Source organism: Struthio camelus, chromosome 3 (genome assembly GCF_040807025.1).
Source record: "Struthio camelus isolate bStrCam1 chromosome 3, bStrCam1.hap1, whole genome shotgun sequence".
Taxonomy (NCBI): Eukaryota; Metazoa; Chordata; class Aves; order Struthioniformes; family Struthionidae; genus Struthio; species Struthio camelus.
In genome coordinates this window covers 130,357,008-130,368,928 of record NC_090944.1, presented here as the reverse complement: position 1 = coordinate 130,368,928, position 11,921 = coordinate 130,357,008, and the positions used below count along the sequence as shown (strand labels likewise).

General features: G+C 41.8%; 1 protein-coding gene across 2 annotated transcripts in view; it reads right to left on the bottom strand.

Annotated features, from left to right (window-relative positions):
* Nucleotides 1-7,491: 7,491 nt before the first annotated feature.
* Nucleotides 7,492-11,921, bottom strand: part of HAO1 (hydroxyacid oxidase 1) — a 39,845-nt gene continuing 35,415 nt past the window's right edge. For both annotated transcript variants that reach the window (XM_068940309.1, XM_009673957.2), the window contains exon 8: nt 7,492-10,496. In XM_068940309.1, the coding sequence (XP_068796410.1) occupies nt 10,426-10,496 (71 nt within the window). In that variant the 3' untranslated portion in view covers nt 7,492-10,425. The remainder of the gene's footprint in view (nt 10,497-11,921) is intronic.

The window sequence follows — 11,921 nt, the reverse complement described above, 5'->3', positions numbered from 1 at the left end:
AGGCAGCCTCCTTGCCAGACAGACGTGTGAGGCTTTGTTTTTCAAACTGCTGTCGCCTTTTGGAATATACGTAGGATCACCAAACTTGGAAGATTTAAATCCCCAAAGAGAAAAATAACGTTTCGGGAGTTGTTGCTCTTGACACCAACACCCCCTTGGAGTTACATACCGACTGTTATCTTGCAGTAAATTACACTATATCCAAAATTCAAAGTTCTTACTATGTCGATGACCTTATTTTTATCAGCTGTTTACATACTAGCATGCTGCTTAAAAGTATCTTGTTGGGGTAATGGAAGTGTCTTTGTGACAGCATAAGTGAACAGTAATTAATTGACATACTTCACTGAATGTACCAACACTGAAATGAGCTGTTCTGGCATTTAAAACAATTACTTACCGTTGGCTTTGATGTTGCTGCATTACAGGACAGTCTAACTATTGCCAGCATTAAAAACTAAAACAAGGAAATAAAAAACAAACCAAAATAAATCACAAAACCACCTTCCTGCAGCCAATCAGGCAGTGGGGAAGGAAGCCTCCACCAATTCTGAGTAGCAAAGGAAAGAGAAACTTTGGGGGAACATGTCCTGTAGTCTTTTTCTCAAGACTTAAGAAGGCTAGCTGTAGAGAAAGGAATATTACTTAAAAGGGCTGATGGCTGTGCAGACTAGGTCTTGATAGTGATGCATCATGTAATATGATGTACAGACTTTTTGCTTTTATTAAAATTTCAAACTCTTTTGAAAATGTCCATTAGTCACTGCACTTTTCTAACCATCAAAAGCGATGAAGCTTGAGAAGTTATTTCCTGGGTGCCCGTTGCTCTTTCTGTATTAATAACCAGAAAGCCTCTGCTAGAGGCAATAAAAATCCTCCAAGATAAATTAGTCAGTCCATTGCAGGGAAGATTCAGTCAGAACAGAGACTTTCTCCATGACTGCTGCAATTATAGCTCTAGAGATCATGGCTGCAGCATGCCGTGTTGGTTTCTGAATGCTTTACATTGCAGCCAAAATCTTTGTTCATCTTCTAGGACTGAAGACTTCTAATCACATCAATAAACAGTCACATTAATAAATAGGCTTGCAGGCTGGATGTACTCTACCGCTGCTTGTTTTTTGAATGCACTCTGCATCCTCCATAATACTGATAGTACAACTACCATTCGCATCGGAGCACTAATAGAAAAAGAATTGAGAATCAAAAGAAATACTTTATGTTTTTAATCTTTATGGTGAAAGGGCCTTTCTGTGATAGATCAAAAGTGTGTTTTTATGTTTCTGGGGAAAACAAACAAACAAAACATAACACTTGAAATGATAAAAAGCAGAGCGTGCAGATGGTTAAACTGCCTGGGTTTACTCTTCATAAGCATGCCAGCAAATCATTTAGTGGTTTCTATAGTCTGTTACATCAGCAGTTACGAACTTGCACGTAACTATTCTGTGAGTGACGCTCCATATACTAACTTGAGGAGACACTGTTAATGATGCACCATGAGGTCTTCTGAGTTTCACTGGCACCACTGATAAACCAGAAAATCAACTGGGACTAGAACTATCAGAGATGTCTTTTAGGCATGCTGTATAGCTGTGGCAGACTTCCAGGTTAACAGTGAGCACATAAAATGCAACGGTTGAGAGGCTGAATTCAGATAAGGTATAGTTTATGAGTAGACAGTATGCAGAGTGAAGTTCAGAAGTCCTAAGGTACTTATTTATTCCTTTGTTACGGCATATGTGTCGCATACCATGGCTGTGCATATATATACAAGAGGAAGGTCTGATATTCACTATCAATTCCGTAACAAAGCCACTTCTGGTTGGGAAATATCAGCAATATTGAGAAAGTAACTGTATAAGCCTTGCCAAACTAAGAATGTTTGTCATGGCCTGAGCACAGAACTTGGTACTTTCTTCCAGCTGTTGTCTCTAATTTTCTGATAAAAGTGACAATGGGACATCTAGTATGACAACTGCAAGTTCCACAAAGTCAAGTATTGTAGGCCTGATGTGATGCACTCTAAACTTGCAGTGAAACTGATGAAAACTTTGGTACCTCTTGGGAGGGGAGAGAGAGGGAAGCCTGTAGGTTCAGATTCTCAGACAACATAGATCAATCCACTGACTGATCTGTGCAATCCACAGATTGCAACAGAGCTATGCTAGTTCAAGATTTTGCCCTAAACATTTTAGACAAAGATCATATCAGCATCTAAACAGATGAAGTGGAATAAATGCTGTAATGGCAGTGGGCTTCTTTATTTACTCAAATGGGTGACCCTTACAGCAAAAGTTCTGAAACAGCAAGGCCTAACCTCACTGGTTCCACAGCAACATTGTTGAGTGAGTAACATGATATAGGCAACAGCGCTTTATGGTCTTTGCTGGCCTCCTTTTTAACTTCTTTACCACAGCCATAAGCAGTACGTAGTCTGGCAACTGAGGGCCGGGATCCTCTGCTCTCAGGGACAAGGTGCTCTGTGCGCTTTCTGTAGGTGCAAAGTACAGCCAAAGCAGCACAGGCCACCTATGGCTTATGCCAAAATCCCACCTATACAGATTTCCTTGTCTCATCTGGCAAGCTACTATAACTAGACTTCAACCTGAATACTTGGAAAAAGGAAAAGGGATCTTACCTTCTGGCCAAAAGCCATTCATCAACACACGTGCGTCCACATCTCATTTACAAGTATTTCCAAATGGCAAGGACTCTGCCCAAGGGTCCCAGGCATCTCCCCGATTCTAGCTTCACTGTGAGAGATGAGAACTGAGGACTTTGCAGCAAAGGCAGATGCAGACACAGTGGCAGAAGGCGGGATTCGGTGAGACGCAATGCCACAACAGAATAGCTCAGAATAGCTGAGCTGGATCAAGCACTGCTGGCATCCCCAGACACGCAGCCATGGATTAGAAGCTGCGGAGCAAACTCACCAGTAGGCAGGAAGGAAACGAGGTGGGTTATTGCCAGCTCTTATTCTTTATTTGCATATACATTCTGTTGTTGTGCTTTCCTAAGACTGACTGAGTTCTCTTTTCCTAATATAAATTTCTCTATAACGTTTTCGGAGAGCTTGTCAGTGGAGTTTCTTGTATGAAGGACACTTTTTTTTTTTAGTTTTTCCAGGTTCCTGGGTAGAGACGTAAGCTTGTCAAAGGGAGTTTACTTATACCGAATTCAGTATTTTTCACTGCTTCTAATCACCTAATGGGAAGGCTGCAGACCTATAATTCTGGATTCAGTGACAGCTTGTTTTAGACTTACAATAGAGACCCCATTTACACTCTACAACACACCAGGCTTATGTTTGACAGAGCATGTTTACAGACTCAGAGGAACGCTTGCATGTGTGAGGTGATCTTGCTGTTCAAATTTCAATCTCACTTCCTACAAAGATTGTTTCTCTTATGTTCATGCTAGATTTCTGAGTCCAGTAACAATCTATGCTAAACTCATCCTCTTACCACCCTACATAAAAAAAGTGTCCAATATACATCTCTCCTGCTTTGTGTCTGAAGCTCATCCCAAACTAGTAGCACACTGAATTCATATAAGAACTAAATTTATGCCACAATATCTTATTGTAGGATTCTTGCACCTTCCTTTGAAGTCTTGGTGGCCACTCTTGAAGATTAGACAAATCTCATCTGCAATTAAGACCAACAGTTCCTATGTAATTAGACCTTTACTTTTTCTTTCCCAGAAAAAGCTTGAAGAATGCACCTCTAACCCAAAGTACCTGGTCTGCAGGAACCTTTGTAATGAAAATTAAGTGTTTTAAATCCACTGCTTTGATTCTTCCTAACAGTAAAATGTAATAAAACACATTGTACAGAATTAAAGGGATTAGTATGGGGGGGGGGGGGGGGGGAAAGAGGGCGGCAGGAAAGCGTGTAGAAAAAGAAAACTCATGTTGAGCTATTCAATTATAGATAACCAGGAAGGAAAAACAAGAACCTTCAGTTCAGATAACACATGGCAGGAGAATGGTGCTAGAACTGACACGTATTTTCTGTTCAGCAAGGAAAAGGAGAAACCCAAATCCTAGGCTCATAAGTATGTCATTACCAACTGATCTTGAGTGCCTTTGTCAGGTATAAATCAGGGTATCTGTGACTGGACTGCCAGTTTGTAATATCAGATCTTAAAGAACTTTATCACGCGATAACACTATTGTACAAGTTGTTTTTTATGAAAACTTACCTGTCTGGGTATATTGCTAGCATAAAGGGACAATACTGGCATTTTATATGGGCCCAGTAGACATGAAATCAACCAAGCCCCATAGCCTTGTCTAACAACGGCAAGGAAGACTGCTCAGAATAAGCCAATGAGATGCAAGGCCCCCAAAAGGATTCATGAGTACTTGCTCATTGTCATAAATCCTTGTCCATGAGTGAAAAAGTGCGAGTTGCACACACACTGCTGCTTCACAGGATTACAGGCTTTAGGATGCAGGCACAGATGATCGTCCAATATAAAAAATTCTGGACCATTCACAGATTAAATTGTATTCATTCCTGCCTTGTAATTCAGAAGAATGAACAGAGAAAAAACGGATTTGAATATATAGCTCAAGATATCTTACTATGTCAAACACGGCCTCAGTCCACTAATTCTGCTGAGGTTCCAAATTGCAAGTACTGCAAAAAAGCCCCAGTCACAGAGCAGAGGTGTGGGAGAACTGGCTCTGACTTGGCCAAGCAAGGACTTTTGCCATTCCCCCATTACTGAGTGTTTTGAAAGGTAAATAAATTACTGGATTTGTCTCTTCACAATAGAAGCATCCTTAAGAAGCAATGGCTTCCTTACTGCAAAACCACCATAATCAGATTTTGCTTGGCAAACTAGCCGAGCATAAGATACAGTCCCAGCTGTCTCTGGAGCACCAGCTTTTGCAAGGAAAAGTACAGAAGTTAAGGTTTATCTCTACTCTGCAGTTCATCTCTGGACCCTTACGATGGTTGTTGGGCGTTTGTAATACGTGATGTCCACCTCAGTTATCTGCCTTAGGGAGAACAGCATGATTTATAATTAAGGCAGTATAATGGAAATTTAAGGGACATGGTTCCTGTAATAACTACACAAGCATCCTGCAGGATCGTTACAGAGGATATGTATTGGTGGTCTCAAGACATTCCTGTCAGGGTGCTCCTGGACAAAACTCAGGCTGCCTATCTGAAATGATGACTTAGGAGCTAGAAATCCGAAAGGGGAAATCAGCTCCCGTCCTATTGAGACGGTCTCCAAATGTTCCTTAGAGAACTCCAGAGCCTGGAGAGACATTGGACTGCCCCTCAAGGACATTCTTACATTAGCTTATAACCAATCTACCTATGCCAAGAAGGAAGCAAGCTGAACTACAACACAGCAGCATTTTTGCATCTGGAGGACATGTTCTCAAAGCAGCAAAACATCTTTGTTATGAATGTAGCATATGTGGTACTCTCCCTCTGTTTGGCAGGAGATAAGAAAAACAGAAGCAAGCAAAACGAAAACAAAATGGAGCATATAGACATCGTGAAACAATTACAATGCTGTGTCTCATTAGTATCTAAATTTGGGATTGGCACTCTTGTTTTAAAAACAGTTTTGTTCAACACTCAGTGATAGAATTTAAAAGCTGACATATCTTGCAGTATCATGGTCCACAGCCACAGCTGGTGTAAATCAGTGTAAACTGATGAAGTCAGTGGAGCTTCTCTGATTTACACTAGCTGAGGTTAGACGCGCTTTCTAGGAGTGTTCACGAAAGCCAACTTGTGTGTGTCCTGTGATGAAGTGGTTATTTATAATGGCCTTCAGTGTGGTTTGGAGCCAAATTTCCACATCAAAAGTAGCTTTATAAGAGATATCCTTACAGTGAGGTTCAGTGCAAAATCATGACTTCAGAAGCCAGCTTTTCTCGTGCTTTCAGTATTTGATTTCAGCCTGAAAACCATTTGAGAGGCCAAAAAAAGCAGAGCCATTCCTGCCTACTTCCCCAGCTCTGCTTCATCTTTGAGTCTACTGCGTATCCAGCAGGCCCTGACCTACACTGCCTGTTTATCAAAGTGAGTTACTCTAAGTGTCTATTTATTTATGTTCAGAAATTCTCAGTAAGACAGGGAAGTTTCATGCTCAACCTGAAAAATTGGGGGTGGAGGTAGAGCTCTTACCAGATCCAGAGCTATTTGTTTGGTTTGGCCACCAATAAAAATAAAATACAATCAAGTGTCCCAGAGTCATAATGAGAGGTGGAGGTCACAAGAAAACAGATCATGTCTTTCACAGCTCTTCAGTTTCAGCTCAGTGAATTATAACCCCTATTATTTACTTACTGGATTCCCCACCCCATGTGCAGGCTTCAAGCATTCAAAAAACAACAGGTCTCTAAAGAGCTGACAGGCTAAGCAAGAAAGTAAAACTTGTCCCCACATTTTACTAACCACCTTGTCCACTTCACATCCAGAAAGACCAGATGCTCTCACAACCCTCAGCTGGCTTCTGCTCACCAGGCTGTTGTGCCGGAAGACCCGTACCTGCACACTTCAGCACTCTCCTCTGCCATAGGTAACAGCTTACTTCCCCTACTTCTATGCCTTGATCTGAAGACTGTAACTTACTGTTCCTAAGAGTTTGCAGGGTTAACTTGTTACCGTAAAGGCAAATATTGTATTTTCTCTACTTAACAAATTCCACAAAGGCTTGTTCTTCCCCCCCCACCCCTTGTTATATTGCTTCTGTTCTCCTCACAAGCACCTGTTGTGTGCTGTTTTCTCTTCTCAGATTCTGCCAGGGAAAAAACTGTGTGAGGCAGTTTTGCTTAAGCTGTGCATTGTTCAGCTTTTTAAAGTGTTGAGGTCACTCATTGGTCTTCCCACTTCATAATGCAAATCAAAACCAAACAAAATTCCTATCTTTTGTTATTCATTTCCAGAAGCAGTTGGATAATCTCAAAACCTAGGGAAATTCTCTTAACTATGGAATATTTTAAAAACAAATCTACCCAGCAAATGAATTTCACTTCTGTTAATTGCCCTCCCACAGCCTTTTAATATTTGGCTGTAATTTTGGTTTTTAATGCATCTGTATTCTTACTAGGTTTGAACTGGAAGGCAATCAGACAATTCTGAGATAATAAGCAGGAAAAACAACACAATTCCATTATCCCAAAAGGAACTAGAAATAGTTAACTAGGCACAAGTAATGAAGCTGGTTTCCTCACCATCAGAATTCATCCTGGACCACAGAGTTACGGAACTTCCCTTGAATTAGGTTGGGGCAAGGACAGGAAACTGCATCTTCTAAACTTTAGAAATAGATCTTAAACATATAAACATAAGATATTATGCCCCTATCTTTTAAGTAACATTTATATTACCTAAAATAAACAGTCTTTCTGAAGTTAGTCTGTAATTGACATCTGACACAGTCCACATTGCAACAGATATGATAAGTGCAGTAAACAGTAGAAATTATGCTTCTCTATGCTCTGAGAAACATTCATATTTCCTTACACAGATAAACTTTATTTTGTTGCTATGCAACCCTCGCACAACACACTACATTCTGCAGTAAATAAGAGTACAAATTTTACAACCGAAGGGCAAGCATTTGGCCTTTTGGGTTTTCTCCCTGTTTTGAGTTCCAGCCCCAGCTTTAGTTCATATTGTAATATTCCATCATTTTATTACAAAGCCGCCTCTAAGGCTCAGTAAGGGATATCTCAAACAGAGCAAAAAGGGAGAATCAGGATGTAGTGATAGGAAACAACTAGTGGAGGAGGGCCTGAACCTGTCCCAGTTTCTATCAACAGTAAAACTCCCTGGAACAGTGAAATTAAGACCTTTTTTTTTTTTTTTTTTTTTTTTTTGAAATCTTCCTTAAAAATTAACACTAAATTTCCAGAATAAGGTTTTCAAAAGATTTCTGCAGTGGTCTCTCCCAGCTCCTAGCGACATTAACTGCAATGGAAGTGAGATGATGAAGAGCCACCCTTAGTTTTACCCAGGATGAAATTAGTAGAGTCTTACCTCCTCTGCCTGCTCACTCCAGGACAGATCACTTAACACTATAAAGCTACTCCTATATTCTGTACAGTTGCAAAATTTCTCCTGGATTCATTGGATGTTTGGATTGTTCAGAGAAGAGGAAGAGAACCTGTACCCCTCTGTATCCTCATCATAAACAGAGTGATTAATACTAAGCTTTACCTGTCTAAAGGGTATTCAGGAAAACTACATGGAGCCACTAGGTTGCTTTTAGTACTGCCTTCCCAAGTCATGGGTTAATACCTCAATTATTCAAATTTCTCTTTTGTCCATGGCTGCAGATCCTACAAACTCCTCCATAGAGTCAGCGTTCAGTTGCCCTTGAGCAGGTAGTCCAGTTGCACACGTGATGTGCCATAGCTGCATGGCAAGTGCCTGGAAAGTCGCAGGGTATGGCAGGCCTTAGGCACAACGCTGCTCATATGCAGTCCTGGTCTGGAAAAGCTGGAGATGCACTCACATACTTGTGCACCCTATCTAAATATCCCTGCCAGACTCAGGCTAGCTATATACAGGAACTAGTCGAGTGCCTCTCCACTGTATTTCTGGAGTTAAGAGCACTCTTCATTGGTCTGTAAGTAGCTCCACACATCCAGCAGGACTTGCTGGCCTTGGCTAAGGATATGATGCCCATAGGCCTTGCTGGGCCTGCACTAATCCTGGAGCCATTATAATATCTCTGCACTTCACACACCACAGCACCTGATGGTCCTTCTGTTGTCTAGGTTTTTCCCTCCTGAAATTTACTTAGCCTCTCATCACCACAGAAATAGAGAGCTGGCTGTGGTTCTGAAGGACCAAATGGTCCTCTTGAGCTTGTGGCTACATGAACAAAAGGGTGACAGGCATAAACTTACAGTTCATCAGCTGCTCTGCCCTGCCTGCCCCAGAATAAAAGTGCTATTACTCCTCAATTAAAACACCACTGAGAAAACATGCAGGCAGTTACTGTAAGGCAACCGAAGTTCTGCAGAACTGCACCACAGCTTGATTCGTGGTGGTTCTTCGTGAATATGGTGCTTTTTATTTGAGAATGGGTTAATCATATGAGGCTCTGTTAAGGCCCATGGTCCTTAGAAAGACCCCTTCATTTCAGAGATTCAAGCCACCAGTTAGCCAGATGCTGCTTGCTCTGCTCCCAGAAGGAACTCTGGCATGTGAGATTCAGGATGCACACTAGCAAGGGCCCAGAAAGGGCCTGGTGCCTCTGGGGATTTACTTATAGACAGACCCGTAACGGCCTTTCAGGCGCTTGACAAAGTCCACGTGGCTGCATTATATCAGAACCAGCTTCTAATCAGTGAGAGGTATTGCCAACATGCATCTTCTATCATTTCTAGTATTCCAAAAATAAAAGCCAATCTCAAGGAGAAACTAGCCATTTTAAGCTTTCTTTGTACATCAGAAAGCAGAGGGCAGGAAAGGCACAAACTCCATTTTACTTACATTCATAACACATCACTTGGGACCTTCTGGCACCTGAATTTCTCTATCCACAGAAAGCAGGAAGCAAGAAACACGCTCCCGTCTTTTGAAGTGTGGGGATCAATAGCCAACCTCTGCCTATAAATTCAGGACAAGGATAGAGATGCAGTAAGTGCCCATTGTTACACCACAGACTTATCCAAGAAATAATCTAAAACACTGTCAACAAATGAGCCCAAGTGAAAAATTGGACTCAAGACTCCAGCTGGGTGCAGTCAGCATAGTTTGTGGAAGGCAATCAGGCTACAAGGATTTGCACCAGCCAAGGATCTGACCTGTATCTGGTACACATATGTAACTTCTCCAATTTTGCTTTGTTTTTCAGTTCTTTACAGCTAAAAGTCCCCTGAGCTCCTTACTCAACTACAAGACTACACTGTATAAAGGAATAGTATATAGTCAGTAGGGAAATTATACTAGGTAAATAGGAAAGCAGTATTTAATCTCTATGATCTAAAGCATAGTTTCTCTAAACAGTGAACAAAAAGTATCCTTTGAATTTCAAAATTCTGCCTTTTGATAGTTGTTTGCTATCAAAACATTTCTGTTTATAGTTTCATTTTAACAACAAAGTTACTTCAAGGCATGCAACTTAATATTAGCACTTGTATACACATAATTAGGTAGAAAACACCTCCGAGTTTCTGTGTTGGTCTAGTATAAGGGCCCATCTCTAATCATAACTCCCAGTACAGGGAGCTTTCCAGGAGAGCCTAGCAGTATACGGGAACACCTGTCAAACGTGTTTCAAGTACTACTTGAACAAATGATCTCATAAAGAACGACCAGCCAGCCCTTCTCAGTAAGGATTGCAGGAAGAAGCCCAAAGAGTGAAGGCAGTTGCTTTTTGTCCAGTGACACACTTCTATACAATAGGCAACAGCTGAGGCGATAGTCTTCAGTCCTAAATCTTGGAAACCAATACTTGATCCCTTCGTATCAGCGTCCTGTCAATTTCTTCCACACTCCGACATCCTGGAGGAGAAATTACACATAAGTTGAAAGCCCCACTTTTCTGAAAAGGTGAAAGTAAATTACTAAGAAAGAAGTTTCATAGTTGGGGCCCAGATACCAGTTCTGCAGAATCCAGTACTCCACCACAGATCGTCCACGTGGCCCTTCATAGTTCTCAGCTCCAGGAGCTTACAACACCCTAGCAGAGGCCTTCAGCATAGCACTGGCCAGGGCACAGGCTGCGGGCACCATCTGCAAATATTTCACAGCACAGGTGGCTGCACTGAGGTTGTCTCAGATATTGCAGCCTGCCTAATTCAAAGCTCCCAGCGTCAGTTTCTCTCCCCTGACACTGGGCCTCTAACTGCACAGGTGTTATATATGAGCTAGTCATTCCAGACTCTGCTTTTAGTGAGTGAATAAGGTGCTTTCTGACCTGGCTTACCCATCTGCTTTAGGACTAAATGAACTGTGCCCTGGAGAACCAGGCAACCTAGATCCAATGTGAACATCTCTTCCCATAGAAATCTATATTTTGCCAGATGACAAAACCCTTATTGACTGAGGATTTGCCACTACTTATCAAATGAGTTATTGCTCTCCTTGTTCTTTTTTTTTTTTTAATGCGTTTTCACTTCATCCATCTGCGACTCAATTCCCCATCTGTAAGCCAGGGATAACAGCACTTCCTTTTCCCACCTCTCCTCATCCTTGTCTATTTATATTACAAACTGTTCCATTTCCCTTGTATAAGTTAGTGTAGCATCTTGCCCAAGGGGCCTCTCACCTGGTTTCCCATAACAAGCAGAATAAATCAATAAAGACTTTGGAGCAGAAGACTCAGCGCTGAGATCTTGACTTTGGGTGGGGTATTGAAGCACTGCTATCAGATTTACAATAGTAAAGCTTTCCTTGCAGGATAAAGTCCTCTTTAAGAAGAGAGATCATTTAGAAAGACTGTCTGATGTGGAGGAAGAATGGATCTAATCTCCTTCTGCCTTTTAAAGCATATCGGAGCCAGAAGCAGGAGTCTACGAAGACCACCATTATAGGAAAAGGAAGAAGGTAAGAGGGAGTTATCCTTTTCTGAAGAGCATGACTTTGGGACTGATGCTCCAAGGGAAGGATAGGAGTGAGAACGTACCAACCAGACTCCCACTTGCCCCAAAAGTGGTGTAGCTCCAGACCAAAACCACCACAAGCGAGTCTGAACAGGAACCCCAGGCCCAAGTCTGAGGATAGCACAAACGGCCACACTCCCACGCTGGCAGGCCACGCACATTTCCACAGTGCTCAGCTTCCCCAGAAGGGTACAATCTGAGCTGGCAGCATGAGTGCTACTCTGCTGTCGCTGCTGAGCTGGTACCAAGAGAAGAAGGGAGCTAGCTTGTCTGTCATTTCCCTCTACTGCCTCACACATGAAAGAAAGGGAGGATTTTGGCCACA